Source organism: Podospora anserina, chromosome 7 (genome assembly GCF_000226545.1).
Source record: "Podospora anserina S mat+ genomic DNA chromosome 7, supercontig 1".
NCBI classification, from domain to species: domain Eukaryota; kingdom Fungi; phylum Ascomycota; class Sordariomycetes; order Sordariales; family Podosporaceae; genus Podospora; species Podospora anserina.
This window is the reverse complement of record NW_001914854.1, coordinates 981,044-996,602: the sequence shown is the minus strand read 5'-3', so window position 1 is coordinate 996,602 and position 15,559 is coordinate 981,044. Positions and strand designations below refer to the sequence as shown.

Genomic DNA, 15,559 nt, shown 5'->3' with positions numbered 1-15,559 from the left:
AATATCCCAATGCTCGTGACCCTGGCCCACGACCCATGCTGCCAATGTCTATATTAGTCTCGACAATATTCCTTCTTCATGGCATGGTGATATTTTACCCCGTCGCAACCAGGGCCGTAGTTCAGCTGGCAATCAGGGGCAGAGCAATAGTCAATGCCTCTTCCACACCATCTGATATCCATGTCAGCATGTTTTGGTTTTTGTGAACAGACAAATGACATACCCTTCGGCCGAGCAACAGTAACCTGCCGCGCAGCTTCCACCACTGGCGCCACATTTGCCGCTGGTGTTTTCTTGTCGTTTGTCGGCGTGATGCTGAGGCTTGGGGGATGGTGGGTGCCTTTTGATCACATTGGGCTGTTGGACACCCTGGGACCACCTACGGCGAGCTCCCATCTCAGAGAGGAACTTTCTCCCACCCAAAATCTTGGGAATATGTTGGCCTTCATGATCGCCGTGGGCCGCTGCCAAGCCCAGGTAGGCGGCAAGGATGGTAACAAAAAGCTTCATGGCTGGCGAGAGCTTTTGATCTACCTATATAGACAAGGAAACCCGCAAGAGAAAACACGAGAGGTCATGGAGCTTATATAGAGATTGACAACATGACACTTGTTGTATGAGGGACAAACTAGACAGTCGAGGCCTAGTTTTTGAGAATAGGGGCCAGAAAGGGCGAGGAAGCCATCTAGGACAGGCTGCTGTTCCCGTGGTGGCACTGGACCTTGCAGGCACATGCGGTAGGGTGACAAGCGAATATGAAATAAAAATATTGATGTAAGGCCATTGGAAAAGGTGGTCTTGAAAACGATAAATGCCACCAAGCTGGGCACACCTTGTGAGCGCCATGATACCACACGGGTGGTATTCGTCAGGATGTGCGTATCATTCCTATTTGCGGAGCGCGGGAATTAAGAAGCCATGAGAACTTTTCATGATGTAGCGGGGAACTGTATAGAAGGTATGATCGTCTCCGGCCCGGGTGGTAAACGAGGCCACCTCAAGGGTCTTCTGGAATAGACCACGAGACTGTCACTGGGGGATAAGTGAGTGGCAAATGCTGGAAAGGAGTTAGCAAACAAAAGTCAGAAACAAGACATGTCATGCAATGACATGTCTTTGACCAGACACAAAGAATTCCGACACAGCTCATAATCTGAGTCTGAACCTGAGAGAACGTCCCTCGAAAGCGAGCAAGAGTGGTGTGAGCACCGGAAGTATTCCCGGATGCCCTGAAGCTACCAGATGGATATCGGCCCAGGTGGTAGCGATCAGCCTCACGGGCAATGGTTGCTTTCCGGCAGATCTGGTTTCTTGGTCTTTCTTGGACAAAGCTTGTTGAATCGTACCGAGAGCTGACGTGGCAGAATGCTATAAATTTGGAGAATGGACGCCTGAAGTGGACGACAATCTCCATAGGGTATTTTGGCTGAAGTCGGGTCTACGACGGCCGTGGAGAATCGGAACGCGCGGCGGATGAGGATTGCAGGTTGGACGTCAAGGTTGCTTCTCTAAATGTTGGAAATGCAAAAGGTATGAATTAGGTGGCATGGATTGGTTGAACTTGTAAAGTCAACTGGGCGGGTTCGGAGGAGTGTAAGAAATGTGTCGAAGGGATTGTGTGGATGGGATGGCGCATCGTGCCCCTCTTTCTCAGTCTCGAAATCGACCGATAAAAAGCTTAAATTCCTGTCGCCATCCCATACATCATGGGAACAGTCGAGTGGAATAATGTCAAAAGTGACCAATTCCGCTACTACCAGAGCGCCGTTGCTGACCAAGACTACCTATACGAAATTATATTGCCACAACGCCATGGTAACGTGCCAATGCATCCTGCCTTTTTACCTTCCCACCCCGTGTTCCATTTCCAACGTTGCCAGTTCCTACCAAACTCATCGAACCAACACCTCATTCGCGACCCGTCCCCTTATCCCCTGGACACCGCTGCCTCTCGAGCTTCATCTCCATGATCATGGTCAACTCTGGGCAATATTGAAATATCTTCTTCCTTTGCTCAGGCTGCTTCCAGACAGCATCAGCAATGTTATTGCCACCATCACGAACATGGTAGCCCATGGCTCCCTCGCGGTAGACGTCTTCTACCGCCAGAGCCTCTTCAACACCCGACGCAACCTTGGCGCCCGGCAAGACATAGACGCGCTTTCCAAACCACTCGTCCTCGGGGTCGCTGTCGTTCAATCTGGCTTGGAAGCTGAGCACCCTCTTGATGGTTGACACACGTCGAAGTGACAGACCGCCATTGCCCGCAAAATGATCATCTGCCCTCCTCGGTGCGCCAACAAAGTCCCAATCCAGCCAGTCGTTCAAGCTGTCCTCGGAATTGGCGCACAAGATGCTGTCGGCCTCGTACTTTAACAAATATTCGACGCCCGGCAAGAACTCGTCGTAAAATCGGATATCCGTCAGTGTTCGAAACACTTTCTCCTTGGAGTCAATCTCCCAAGGCTCCGGCAGCACCATCAAGTCCAGCTTCCCGATGATTTGGCGGTGTTTGACGGCCGCCGACTCCTCCATGCCCGTTACACTACCTTTTGAGCCTATGAAGACAAAGCGCCATTCAGGGGGCACCACGTTCATCATGTACAAGATGTGCGGTACAAGATGCGGCAGTGGCCTTGGCTCGATTATGATGGCGACTTTGGACGCATTGTATGCCTCAGAAACCTCCACCGACGTGTCCCAGTCGACTTGGATGGATGGTAGCTTCAGGAGCGCATCGTTTAATCTCGCCTTGAACGTCTCCTGAATCACTGGCTTGTAGTGCGGAAACAGGGAGGCAAACCACCAGCTGAATGGACCGGATTAGCAGGCTGCTCAGGTTTGGCAATTTGAATGTTGGGATAAGCTCACGTCAATGCCAGGGAAACCAGCAGGAAGACCTTGGTTCGCGTAATGGTGAATGGGCCAGGAAACGCGCCTGATGTCGGCGATGTCGCCATGGTGAAAATGTGATGTCGTCGCTGGAAGTTTGGGGCCGGCGGTGGAGAAATCCTAGGTCATGATGGGATGGGAGATATGATCACGACAGTACCGACAACGGACTCACTGGTTCATTACAGCGAGGTGTGTCAGATGCGAAGGGGAATTGAAGAAATTCCAAACGAACCGAGATGCAGGCTGACAGACAGGGAGAGGCAAGAAGTGGGATGCAGGTACCTTGATGGTACATTCCGGGGGGGGACCAACCACTCACACGCTGCCGGTGGTCTTCCCCGACTTCGACTTTCGGAATTGCACCATCAGCCCTCTGAAAGCCCGAATTGGTGCCATTAATAAGGGATCCTGCAGATCATCCCCAGCACTGATGACGGGAGCACAGCGCCTCTTCATTTATGAATGCAGTCTTGGCAGGTCAGACCGCGTTCCTGGGTCAAGTCTAGCTGGAAAAGGCTAAGTCATTAATGGATTGTTTTCCTCGATGACAATGATGAAATCACCGACGGCTTTTTTTCTCACCAACTGAGCATTGTGGTACAAAAGCAGAACCGAATTGGCATCGGACCGGAGTGCTCGGGTTGCCAGACATGACATCTGGTCGCGCACCGATAGCCCGTCGACCACGAAGCAATCAAAGCTGCGCCGCTCTGCATCAACTGCACCTGGGCTCTCGTCAGCCATTCCGGATTGGGTCTGAAAGCGGGAGAGCCCTCAAAAGTACCAACCAAGTATCGCTCACCAGGCTCTCAGCTGAACAGAAGGATCGCAGGGAGGGGCGAAGGGGGTGATCACATCCCCTTTTTTCCCCCTTGTAATCAGATACTGCAGTAGATAGCGCGTGTCAGACATTGCATTACTGCTTCTCTCCCTCCGACTGACGAGAGATCTGTCTACACCACGCATCATCACCACGTACGGGTTGACGACCATCTTTCCGCCGAGATGCTATAGCGCGATCGGCTTACTGAGGGTCCTCTCCACTGCTACGGTGCCTTGAGAGCCGCCAATAGCGAACAATGGACAAGCTTGCGCAGACCCTGGAGCGGGTACGCGACTTTGCTTCAAATTCAAGTGGCGGCCCGCGCATGGTTAGGTTTAGAGAATCCACCGCCGAAGCGGTATCATTTCTCGACAACCACACTCCTCGCGCGGGGAGCGTCAGAGAATCCGCCTCCGGGGCGGTGTCCTATCTCAACAAACACTTTGCAGAGAAGAGAACGGCGTTCGGGGAGGTGAATTTCAGCGAGAAAGTAGTCATGTCATGGCAAAAGGGGAAGCTGCTAGGGAGCGCGCTGTGGGGGAGGACGAGCAGGCGGATGCGATTGATGGGAGGAGTGTTTGTTTTCTTGTAAGTGCAGCGCAATCCGTTTAGTATCACCACCATCACCACCATCGCCACCATCACCACCACCACCACCACCACCACCAGAAATTCTACTAACACACCACCACCACCACCACAGAGCCCTCGCAACCTACCTCTCCCACCTAGCCATCGAATCCTCCCTCATCACCCTCCCCTCCATCACCCTCACCAACCAAAAACACCACTACCAAGTCCAGGCAAGCCGCTACAACGCCTCCAAGGTCGCTCTCCTAATTGAAAACCGCCCCGACCCCATCCTCGCCCCCCTCATGCTCCACTTCATGGGCGTGGTCCCCCCCGACTGGCGCTTCCGCTTCATGGGCTCGTACGAATCCGTAGCCCACATCAACAAATCCTCCGCCATCCGCTCCCAGGTCGCCGCGGGGAAGCTAGACCTGACTTACATCCCCTCCAACATGACGACGGGATCCCAGGAGGAGATCTCCCGATTCTTGACCAACCGCTGGTTATACGAAGTGGTCCTCCAACCAGCCGAATGGCTGCTCGTCTTCCAGACCGACTCCATCCTCTGCGCAAACTCACGAAGGAATCTAAACGAATTCTTGGAATACGACTGGGTGGGTGCGCCCTGGTCGCCGAATGCTCGGTACGGTGGTAACGGCGGGCTCTCACTTCGCCGTGTGAGCGCCATTGTCGAAGTCCTAAAACACCAAACGCGAAAAGACGGCTCCGAGCCGGAGGATGTCTGGCTTTCTGACAGGCTGGGCCACCGGATCGGGAATATGATGGCCAACGGCAGCGTGTCGAGTGCCTTTTCTGGGGAGCAGCATTCGGGGAAAAAGGTTGATATCAACAACCCTGACCCTGCCTTGACTGCGCCGGCGCCGTTGCTGCCGGATGAGGAGCTGCCGTCTAACGGGACGTTCCCTGTAAATGGTACCGCGGGGGAGCCGGTGAAGCCTTATACTGAGGGGGTGGATGACTGGCGGCATGGGTTTTATGAGCCGATGGGGTATCATACTGGGGGAGGGGGGAAGTATCTACATAGCAAGGTGTGGGGGACGCCAGAGTTGAGGAAGCATATTTGGGATTATTGTCCCGAGGTGAAGATGACGTTGAAGATGGATGCGGCCAAGTTTATGCCGGGGAATTGTAACCCGAGGTGGAAGAGGGGGGAGTATTTGGAGAATGGGGAGCAGGCGGATGTGGAGGAAGAGGGGGAGGGGGATGAGTGGGTGATGGATACGGAGGTGATTGATGGGAGGGAGTATCCTATTTTGAGGGGGCTGACGGCTTTTTAGGAGGTTGGGATGGCGGGTTTTGGTTTGGCGTTGGGGGTTTGTTTTGATACGTGAGAATTTACAAAACCGTGAACGGTGCAACATTTTGGATATTTGCCGGGAAAAGAATGTTGTTAAACTCTACCGTGAAGCTGTCTCATGACCTGACGTTCGTTGTGGCTTCCTGCTTGTGTGACGTAGAAGTCGGTCGCCCTGGCACCACCATAGGAGGATGCAGCCGGCCGAAAGGATTGACCAGGTCTTCAACCGCAGCCAGGGATTTATCTGCTCAGCTTAATGTGAGATATACGCTTCATCCACCCCCTTCTCAAAAATCAAAATCTCTCCATCACGTCCACCTCACGACTTCCTCGCCCCAGGCAGTATAAAAAACGTAGTTATACTCCTCGCAGCCACCTGCCCACTCACCGTCCCGTCCGCCCCCAACGTCGCCGGCGTGCTCGCCGCATTCCTAGTATTATCCGACACAAAAGCCTGCGCATAACTCGGCGTCCCCCCTCCACTAACCCGAACACTCACATTCACCGCACTCCCCGTGGTAGAAATCACCACGACAGCAATCGTCCCATCCTCGTTCCTAAACGCCGCCGTCCTCAGCCCGCTACCCCCCGACGTACCAACCCTGACCGCCCCCGGCCGGACATACCTGCTCCAGTTGGCAAACGCCCAGAGCCTTTTTGAGACTTCATAAGTGTTTGTCCTGTTGTCCACCCGGATGATCTTTTCGTTGGTGTTGGGGTTGGGCCACTGAACCCCCTCCCAGTAGAGGTACCCCGACGCGTTGTAGTTCACGACCGCAGAATATACGTTATTCGCCCAGGTCAAGCCCTCCCCTGCACCGCCGTTGCTGTACCAAGACGTCGTCCACTGCCCATTCAAATCACATTGCTCAGAAAACCAAACAGGGTTCCGACTATTCCGCGGGCTTGACGGTCCACCAGTATAAGTGTGACTCGTCACAGTCTTGAGCCTTCCTTCTTGCCCTTGAGAGCGAATCGAGTTGATCATGTTGACGGCGCTGCCCCAGCCCATCGTCTCGCAGCAGGCGATGCCGAGTTGGCTGGTCAGGTTGGCGGCTTCGAGGGTTGGGTAGAGGATCTTGATAAAGTCGGCTGCTTGGTTCCCGTCTGATCTCATGCTCGCGTAGTGGCGGTGTAGTCTGGCTCGTTGAGGAAGCCGAGGTGGGTGATGGGGACGCCCTCCTGAGCATAAAACTTGATGTAAGCTACCAGGTAGTCGGCGTAGGCCTGTCGCCAGTCTCCGGATGAGCATGATGCTCCCGGGACCCCACAGAGGGTGCCGCCGTTGGCGTCGTTGTTGTTTGTTTTCATGTAGCCTGGGGCTGACCAGGCGTCTGGGAAAGCGTCAGAGACCGCGGGAAAGGGGGGGAATTAGGGGTGTGCTTGCTGGCGTAAATCTGCTTCACGCGGTATTGCTGGACGGCTTGTTGGGATACCCAGAGCTGGCCACTGTCTTTGCCGTCCCAGACATACTGGGGCGTAGCTCTTGGGCCCCCCGGATTGCGAGGGGCGATGGTGTTCATGAAGTCGGAGTTGCTGTTGGGTGTGGAGCCAATGCCATTGCGGAGGATGGTGAAGCCTGCTCCGGTGGTGCGGTTGAACAGGAGGTCGAGGAGCTCCTTTTGCTTGGTCTTGTCAGACATGTTCGTGATGAGATTGGCGCGCTGGAAGGCGAGACTGAAGCCGAAGCCATCCATTTTCTGAAAAGTGCGGGTGAGGTCGACGGTGATGGTGGAGGACTGCTGGCGGGGACCGAGGGTGGTTGTGCCAGGGGCAGCAGCGGCGCCGGTGATGGCAGCCGCTGCTGTGAGGAATGTTCCGGCGAGGCGCATCTTGGCTGGGCTTTGGGGGGAGAGATGGTGGGTGTGATAACTAGGATCGTCGTCTCTCGGGGGGAAGGGGATTCTTTACGGTTTTATACATGATGCATGTGTTTGCCATGTGCCCCGAATTTTGTTCTCTTTTGAGCCCCCCCTCTCATCGTGGTACGTTTCTGGGAAAGTCGATATTACCTTGTATAAGGCATATTAATTGCCCGTCTTCCGGCATGCTGTACTATGAGCACCCGTCTGTGCTATGAATTCTTGACATATTGATGAAGCTGTGTTCTTTGGTGGTCTGTATTAGCCAGAGTTGCTAGTGGTGTCTCTCTCAGATACAGCCAAACATTGCAATGGCTTTTCTACCAACCTGGAATTCAGTTGCTCCAACAGCCAACACCACCAAACTCACGATCTTTCAACTTGGAGTTCCCCATCATATCTCTATATGATCCAACATCTTGGCTGGCACGCTCTCCGCAGGACTCTTAGAGTGCCATGCCATGTAGTAAGTTGTCCATGACCCAAGAAGCGGTTAAATTCATTTTCTTCGCCCACGAACGAGGGCAGCTCCCTCCCCAACCCCCGAGTTTAACCAGGTACTACCCACGGTCGCCAGGTTGGAAGGCAAGAGGGCAGGAATCTCTAAAAGGAGTCAACGTCCAAAATAAATGCCCGAGGCGGCAATGGACGCCTCTCGGAATTAAAACTGCGGGGTGCATCAGTGCACTTTCGTCCGGCCTCGTGGGCATAAATGATTTGACATATCCTGTTGCGTGGTTACATATCCAGAGTACCCGTCCGTCCGGGTGTGTGGGAACGGGCGTAGAGTGACAAGGTCGAAAAGGGGTAGTGACATCTTGGAAAAGGGGAACTACATCCGGCATGTGCAACCCTAACCCTTGAACGAGCCTTGGGGAAGAGAGTGGAAAATGCTTGATAGGAAGTAAAAGACGCTGAACTGTGAGAGATTTGATGATGATTCTCCAGCAAAATTAGCAAAGAGCCTCTAAGGAGCTGTATTGTCCACTGCAATGCCGTGACTACCCCCGCCAAGCCGTCTCGGAAAGAGCCAGATGTGACGCCACTTGAAGCGCTCTCTATTCTCTCTCAAGGCTCAAAGTTTGACCCCACTCAGTCGGTCACTTACTCACTCACTCACATCCCCAACCGCTCATCTCAGCCCGATAATCTCACAACTGTCATCCAATCTTTTGCTTTCACGATGCCGAAACCACACGTCGACTACCACCTTTACTTGGTAACTGACTCCACACCCGCCGTGCTCAAGGACCCATCCCGGTTTTTTGATGCCGTTGAGCAAGCCCTCCGTGGAGGGGTGAGCCTCGTTCAGCTTCGCGAAAAGACGGCCGACACGGGCGAGTTGGTGTCTATAGCGAAGAGGCTGCATGAGTTGACCAAGAAGTATAATGTGCCTCTTTTGATCAATGATAGGGTGGATGTCGCGCTGGCGGTGGGGTGTGAGGGTGTGCATATCGGGCAGGATGATATGGGTGAGTTCTTTGAGGCGATATCCTTCTCATCTATTCGGTTGCTGACTTCGGAATGACAAACACAGATTTGGAGACGGCCAGGAAATTACTCGGTGACGACAAGATCATCGGAGTAACCGTCAGCAATGTGGAAGAGGCCCTCATCGCCTGCAAAAACGGAGCCGACTACTTGGGTATTGGCACCGTATACGCCACTCCGACGTGAGTAGCCTCCTCTTCGACTTGATGGTAGACTACTGACAAAATAAAGGAAAACAAATACCAAGGCCATCATCGGTGCCGCCGGAGTTCGTGAGATCCTCGCCGCCATGGAGACGGCCGGCTGCTACGACAAGGTCAGAACCGTCTGTATCGGCGGTCTCAACAAATACAACATCGCGCGTATTATGTACCAGAGCCGGCATGTTGATGGCAAGCCAGGGTGGCTCACCTTGAATGGTGTGGCTGTTGTCAGCGCCATCATGTCTGCCGATGACCCTGAGGAGGCAAGCAAAGAGCTTCTGACGCTGGTCAAATCATACGACAAGTTCAGGGGCAGCAGTCTGATGGGGGCTAGAGCGAGTAAGGGGGTGTTGGAGGTGGCGGGGGATATCATCAAGAAGGTGCATGAGGCCAAGCCATTGACGCACAATATGACGAATTTGGTATGTTTCCAAGCACATTCTGAGGGGAGATGATACTGACGAAGGGGCAGGTGGTACAAAACTTTGCTGCAAATGTCGCTCTGGCAGTCGGTGGCTCACCCATCATGGCTAATTACGGCGAGGAGGCTGCCGATTTGTCCAAGTTGGGAGGTTCGCTGGTGGTCAACATGGGCACCGTCACCCCCGAGGGGCTGCTGAACTATTACAAGGCGCTCCAGGCTTACAATGTGGCCGTTCAGCCGGTTGTTTTTGATCCTGTTGGTGCAGGGGCAACTTCAGTTAGGAGGGAGGCCGTCAGATCCATCCTCGCCAACGGCTACCTCGACGTCATCAAGGGCAACGAAGGCGAGATCAAGACGGTCTGGGGCGCGGTGGACGGCGAGCAACAAAAAGGCGTCGACAGCGTCGACAGTCTCACACCCGAAAACAAACTCGACCTTGTTGTGAAGTTGGCCAGGAGGGAACAGAGCGTGGTAGTGATGACTGGAAAGACGGACTACGTCAGTGATGGATATTCGGCTGTTACTGTCGCCAATGGACACGAATATCTGGGTCTTGTCACGGGAACGGGGTGCACACTTGGGACGGCGATCTCAGTGGCCTTGGCTGTGCACCATAAAGAGGACAAGCTATGGGCTGTGGTCACGGCGATGCTGCATTTCGAGATTGCGGCCGAGATTGCCGCTGAGAGGGAGGACGTCAAGGGGCCTGGGACCTTCATCTCGGCCTTCCTGGACGAATTGTACAATATCCGGACTGCCACTGTGAGTGGGGACATGAAGTGGTTGGAGAGGGCCAAGGTGACGGTTACGGACCTTTAAACGCAGGGCCAGGATGTAGGATAATGGCTCCATTCAGGGGCTAAACATAACCCTAACCCGGTGACATTCTACAAGTCGACTTACACGTTGATGAGATCTCTAAAGCCCTTCATGAAGTTACCCCCACTTAACATTTCCACATGTCACCAATTTTGAGATCGCCACCTCTTTTTATGCGGGGAAGGAAGGCAACCGGCATTGTCCCACCCCCGGAATCGTTTACCCCAACGTGCGTGCGTGTTAGTGTTGCGCCGCCGGCCGCGGCCGTCCCGCATGCTCGGCGTCGGTTCCGTTGCCCCGCTCTTTCTTAATCCTGTCATCGATCCGATGCTCCCTTTCCTATTTCTTTCATGGCTGGACAATTGAGTCATCATATCTTCTGATCTCATAATAATATGAGCTTGCGAGTTTGCTTCAAACCGACAATTACATCAACACTCGGGAGACAATTTACACCTTTAGCTTCAATCATCTCAACTCAGGCGAGATCGTATTCTATACTCAACAGGGCGACCATGTCTTCTCCTGCTCCGGCGCCGCAGAGGCGGTTTCGTATGTTTTACTCTTGAGACCCGTCATGAGGGAGCGTGTTGCTGATGATGATGGATTGATGTAGAAAACCCAGCTGTTTTGTATGTTAATTGCACATTACTCTCCCACCTCATCTCTCATGAACATGGCTATCGCCCACCCAGTTCTCACAATCGACTAACTCACCACAATAGCGTCTGCGACATCCAAGAGAAATTCCGCCCTGCCATCCACGAGTTCGACAAAGTGTAGGCACCCCCTTCATCTAGTTATGTAGCAAGTAATACTTACACCCCCCACAATAGAATCTCCACAACCTCCAAACTCCTCCGCGCCTCCACCGTCCTCTCCGTCCCCGTCTTCGTCACCACCCAAAACCGGTCCCGCCTGGGCGACACCGTCGCCGAGCTCAAACCCCACCTCGCCCGCACAACCGTCAAGGCCGATATCGACAAAACCCGCTTCAGCATGTTCATCCCCCCCATCCTCTCCGACCCCGTCTTCTCCTCCCCCGCCCAGGTCGCCATCGTGGGCATCGAGTCCCACATCTGCGTCACTCAAACTGCGCTCGACCTGCTAGCGGCAGGACATAAAGTCTACGTCCTGGCAGACGGCGTCAGCTCGACAAACAAGGAAGAGGTCCCCATCGCGCTTGCGAGGCTGAGGCAGGCCGGGGCGGTGGTCACGAGCAGTGAGAGCTGGATTTACGAGCTGATGGGGGATGCGGCTGTGCCGGAGTTCAAGGGGATTGTGAACCTGGTCAAGGATACGGGGAATGAGACTAAGAGGGCGTTGGGGGGGTTGGTGGGGAGTAAGATTTGATTTTTCTTTTTGATTTTGAATGAAGCTATATATAGTTGGGTAAATAAGCGCGTAGATGAAAGCAATATGTCCACACATGAGGTTGTTTGTCTCTCTCTCTCTCTCTCTCTCTCTCTCTCTCTCTTTTTTTTTTTTAACAAGTGCTAGATGTTTTGCTTTGAACGTGTCAAGGCTTGGACTATCAGTCTCTGAAGGCTTCTTCGCTGGGGCTTGGGGTGGTGCTATCGATCGATCAGGTAAAGTATGATAAGTAACGCACGTAGCTGTTTGTGAAAATAGTGTTGTAACCAACTGCAGTGGTTCCTCTCGACCTGGCCGCTGTTCGAGTAGATATGCTGTTGGGGGTGTGGAAAATGAAGACAGTGCTGATTGTCGAACGAAATGTAAAGGAGATGGATGCCCGCTTGATCCGGCTTATAAACAGACTACGAGCAACCATGAACTTTCTTGCGTTTCGGTACGTATATACTATAAACAGATGCCTATAGCATGATATTTATGGATGACGAACGAATTGCTATGTTTTATAACGAGGTATGCCGGGTTCCCCAGAAAAGCTGCCACGAGGACATCAAATGCCGAAAGAGTCTAGCCTTCTTAGCTCCTACTCTCTCCGCGGGACCACTATAGGGAGGTTTTGATCGTCAAGAAGAAGGTAAATAAAGCTTATACACGGGTTTCATCTCTTTCATGTGCGAGGATGATGAGGTATCATGCTTTTTCACGTGTTGAGCTTGGACTTGGTTCTCATGAAGCTCTTTGAGCTTTCTTCGTTGGGATTGCTGATACCATCCATTATAGAACATGGCAAGTAGCTGTTTATGGAAATGGTAAACCAACTTCAGTGACTGCACTGGGCCTTTGACCAAACAGTCCCAGTAAACCCCCAGCTTGTAGAAATACAAGATCCTACCTCTATCCCAATCGACAAGGTGCATCAACGGGCAGTGGGCGTCGACCGAGCTTTGGCCTTGTGCGTGTGATGGTATATGGGTGCATGATAACAGTGTTCCACATGCCGGTTCTTAGGATCGTCCTGGGGAATTGTATGGGAGGATGGGAATGAATTTGGTGGCATTGGATGAGATGTCTGATGGTATCAAAAAGAGCTATGATATCTCCAGTGGTCTAGGTACGTACCTGGAATTTCCATGCTTCCACCTATCCGGCTGTTTGGAGAAGCGGCTCGACCTTGACATACACACCACCTGGGGCCATAGCTGTTGAGATGGATCTGGGAACTCTACAGAAGAGAACGTGGATCATCAGGCGCAACGGCCTTCGTTCAGACTGTTTTATTTTTGCTTTTCTGCTCATAACTATCGTAGTTACTACTGCCGCTGCAAGCTCAATCACCCAGCTAAAACCACCGCCCGGTGCTGCCTGCTACCCCAAGGCGCACTAAACCCGGGCATTCAAGGCCATCCATTAGCAGCCAGTTTATTGCCCTTGATCTTCATCTGCCAAGCCAACCTCCTCATTATTCTCAGCAGCTCACAACAATCCTCTTCTTCTCCTTCTTCTTCTGTTTCTTGCCCTTTCCCTGATGCCGGCGAGTCTTCTTCCGAACGCCTATCTCCTAGTCAGCAGCGGCCGGGGTCTTGGGCTTGTTGGATGCGATCCACGAAAATGCCGACGCGCTTCCAAGAGGGTTGTTGACTGTCCGTGGAAGTGAAGGCGTCGTTTTACCCGCGTCATGGTGGCTACTGGTGGTAGGTGTGGTGATTGTTGACGTGAACGCAGCCGAGGAGACCCTCGTCTCCGAATTGAGGCTGCTGAGAGCTGGGCCGCTCATGCTGCGCTTCGACATACCCCAGCTATTCATACCAATGGGGGGTTGGGCGTCACTCTGGCCCTTGCGCCGTTGCTCATTTCCTGAACGTGCCGTCGGCGCTGGCTCATATGCCGCTCCTGTTCGTGCCGAGGATGAGGTGCTGCTGCTAGCCTTGGGTGGTCGAAGCACCTTCATAGAGCGCGTGCGGGGTGCTGGCTGGTAACCACTCAAGGGAGTGCCGTTCTCAGAAAGTCCTACCGCCGTCTGCCGCCAGGGTGTTCTGATAGCAAGGCTGGGTTCGCGGCGTGGGGCATCGGTTGTTGCGTGTGAATCCTTTCCAGACGTTTCCGTGCTCTTCGATTCCTGGTGCTGCTTCTCACTCTCCGCTCCACTCTCCGATGCGGTACTCGTCGCCGTCACAGGTTTGGACACAGGTTGGCTCGGCTGCGCGGCGGGAGACACTACACCCTCAGAACCACCCCCCATAGGCTTGGATACTGGACGCTCCGGCTCCGCCGCCACCTTGGGAGAGCGCCTTGCCGTTTTGTCACCAGCAACAAACTCGGGTGCGGCAGCGTTGAGCTTCGGCTTGCCTGGAAGCAGGTTGGCTGTAGTCAAATGCTTGAATACGGCATCGTCCTCGGGCCGCACAAACGGAATCGAAAGCTTGTTCCGGTCATTGCCGTACAGAGTCATGCAGTTTTGGGACAGCAACAGGTCGGCACTGAGAAGCCGCAGCGTGTGGCTGCCGATGAACACACGGATCGCTCTTTTGGTCTCGGGGCTGTCTTGTTGGTCCATGCCCGTGACTTCAAAGTTGGCTGTGATACTAGGCAGCTGTGATGCAGGACTTCCGCCGCGGGAGTTGGACTGGGTAACCCGGGCCTCAGCCAGAAAAACTGGCAGTGTGATTCTGTGAGCACCATCCACATCCCGATGGATGTTGTTGACCAGGTCCAGATCTCGAAGCAGCGAGTACTCAACCGTCGATTTTTGAGACCCAGTGCACACCACGGCATACAACAACCCTTCGGACGTGAAGTCGGTCGTGATCCAGCAGCGGATAATGGAGGGGGCAGAGCCCAAGACATAAAAAACGGGTGGGGGCTCGGGGATATCTAAGGGCGACTCATCGTCGTCACGGCCCCCAATCACAAAGTTGGTATCCAGTCCGAGACTGCTGGCTCTCCCAGAAATTCCAGAGTGGACCGAATGTCCAGCGGAACTATGTCTGCCATCCGACTTGTGAGAATATGTCCGTTCCAACTGGTGTCCTCCCATCCCGCTCGACGGACGTATGGGACCAAAGTCGTTGGAGTGGCGAATGGCATGGCCTCCAAAGCCGGCACCGTGCAGGGCACTTTCGTCGAACCGCACGCTATTGGCCCGCGAAGCAGCCCCTCTGCGTATCGGTTCGTCCTCGGCATCGAGCTGCAAAGTGCCTAGCAGGGTCTGACTCTGTTCGTCGTCAATGTCGCTGAAGTCGGCCGACGGCATATGGGTGGGCCCTATCTCACGATTAGCATTATGTCTTCCCGACTGTTTAATCATAGACACTGACCATGCTGAGGCGTTCCCCCAAGCACGCTTGGAAAGGGAGGATTCCAGCATGACTTCAAGGCCGCATCATCAGCCTGACGTTGCTCAATGAGCCGTAGCCGTTCCGAGTGATGGTGCTGTATGTTCTGAACACGCTTCAGCTCCATCTGAACATCGTGGAACTCTTCGCGTGAGACTATGAAGACCGGCTCCATGCCCAGACAAGAATGTAGGAGAGACTCTGAGAGGATTCTGAGAATCGAATGGATTCGTTCTAGCACGCAACAGCCGGCGGGGGGCCCCCCCAAAACATTATTTTTTTTTTTTTTTTTTTTTTTGATATTAAGAGTGTGTGTTTATATATTAATATAATAATTAAAAAAAAATATAATTTATTAATATTTAAATAATAAATATTATTAATAAAAATATTATAATATTTAAATTTATAATAAAATATAAAAAAATAATATTAAATTTATAATTTT

General features: G+C 53.1%; 6 protein-coding genes across 6 annotated transcripts; 3 read left to right on the top strand and 3 right to left on the bottom strand.

Annotated features, from left to right (window-relative positions):
* Window positions 1–1,908: 1,908 nt before the first annotated feature.
* PODANS_7_1980 (uncharacterized protein) lies at window positions 1,909–2,960 on the bottom strand (the record flags this gene model as incomplete). The annotated part of the gene is made up of 2 exons (XM_001907788.1): window positions 1,909–2,809; window positions 2,872–2,960. 2 exons carry the CDS (start codon window positions 2,958–2,960, stop codon window positions 1,909–1,911), a joined length of 990 nt encoding a protein of 329 aa, XP_001907823.1.
* A 1,633-nt stretch (window positions 2,961–4,593) lies between these two features.
* Window positions 4,594–5,586, top strand: PODANS_7_1990 (uncharacterized protein; the record flags this gene model as incomplete). Its single annotated transcript, XM_001907787.1, has 1 exon — window positions 4,594–5,586. One exon carries the CDS (start codon window positions 4,594–4,596, stop codon window positions 5,584–5,586), a length of 993 nt encoding a protein of 330 aa, XP_001907822.1.
* A 339-nt stretch (window positions 5,587–5,925) lies between these two features.
* Window positions 5,926–7,438, bottom strand: PODANS_7_2000 (uncharacterized protein; the record flags this gene model as incomplete). The annotated part of the gene is made up of 3 exons (XM_001907786.1): window positions 5,926–6,724; window positions 6,802–6,922; window positions 6,994–7,438. 3 exons carry the CDS (start codon window positions 7,436–7,438, stop codon window positions 5,926–5,928), a joined length of 1,365 nt encoding a protein of 454 aa, XP_001907821.1.
* A 1,213-nt stretch (window positions 7,439–8,651) lies between these two features.
* On the top strand, window positions 8,652–10,469 carry PODANS_7_2010 (uncharacterized protein; the record flags this gene model as incomplete). The annotated part of the gene is made up of 5 exons (XM_001907785.1): window positions 8,652–8,940; window positions 9,006–9,124; window positions 9,207–9,584; window positions 9,635–10,384; window positions 10,443–10,469. 5 exons carry the CDS (start codon window positions 8,652–8,654, stop codon window positions 10,467–10,469), a joined length of 1,563 nt encoding a protein of 520 aa, XP_001907820.1.
* A 331-nt stretch (window positions 10,470–10,800) lies between these two features.
* Window positions 10,801–11,758, top strand: PODANS_7_2020 (uncharacterized protein; the record flags this gene model as incomplete). Its single annotated transcript, XM_001907784.1, has 4 exons — window positions 10,801–10,957; window positions 11,022–11,037; window positions 11,131–11,184; window positions 11,242–11,758. 4 exons carry the CDS (start codon window positions 10,801–10,803, stop codon window positions 11,756–11,758), a joined length of 744 nt encoding a protein of 247 aa, XP_001907819.1.
* Window positions 11,759–13,337: 1,579 nt separating this feature from the next.
* Window positions 13,338–15,286, bottom strand: PODANS_7_2030 (uncharacterized protein; the record flags this gene model as incomplete). The annotated part of the gene is made up of 2 exons (XM_001907783.1): window positions 13,338–15,145; window positions 15,226–15,286. The coding sequence occupies 2 exons, from the start codon at window positions 15,284–15,286 to the stop codon at window positions 13,338–13,340; spliced, it is 1,869 nt and encodes a 622-aa protein (XP_001907818.1).
* Between the last annotated feature and the right edge of the window lie 273 nt (window positions 15,287–15,559).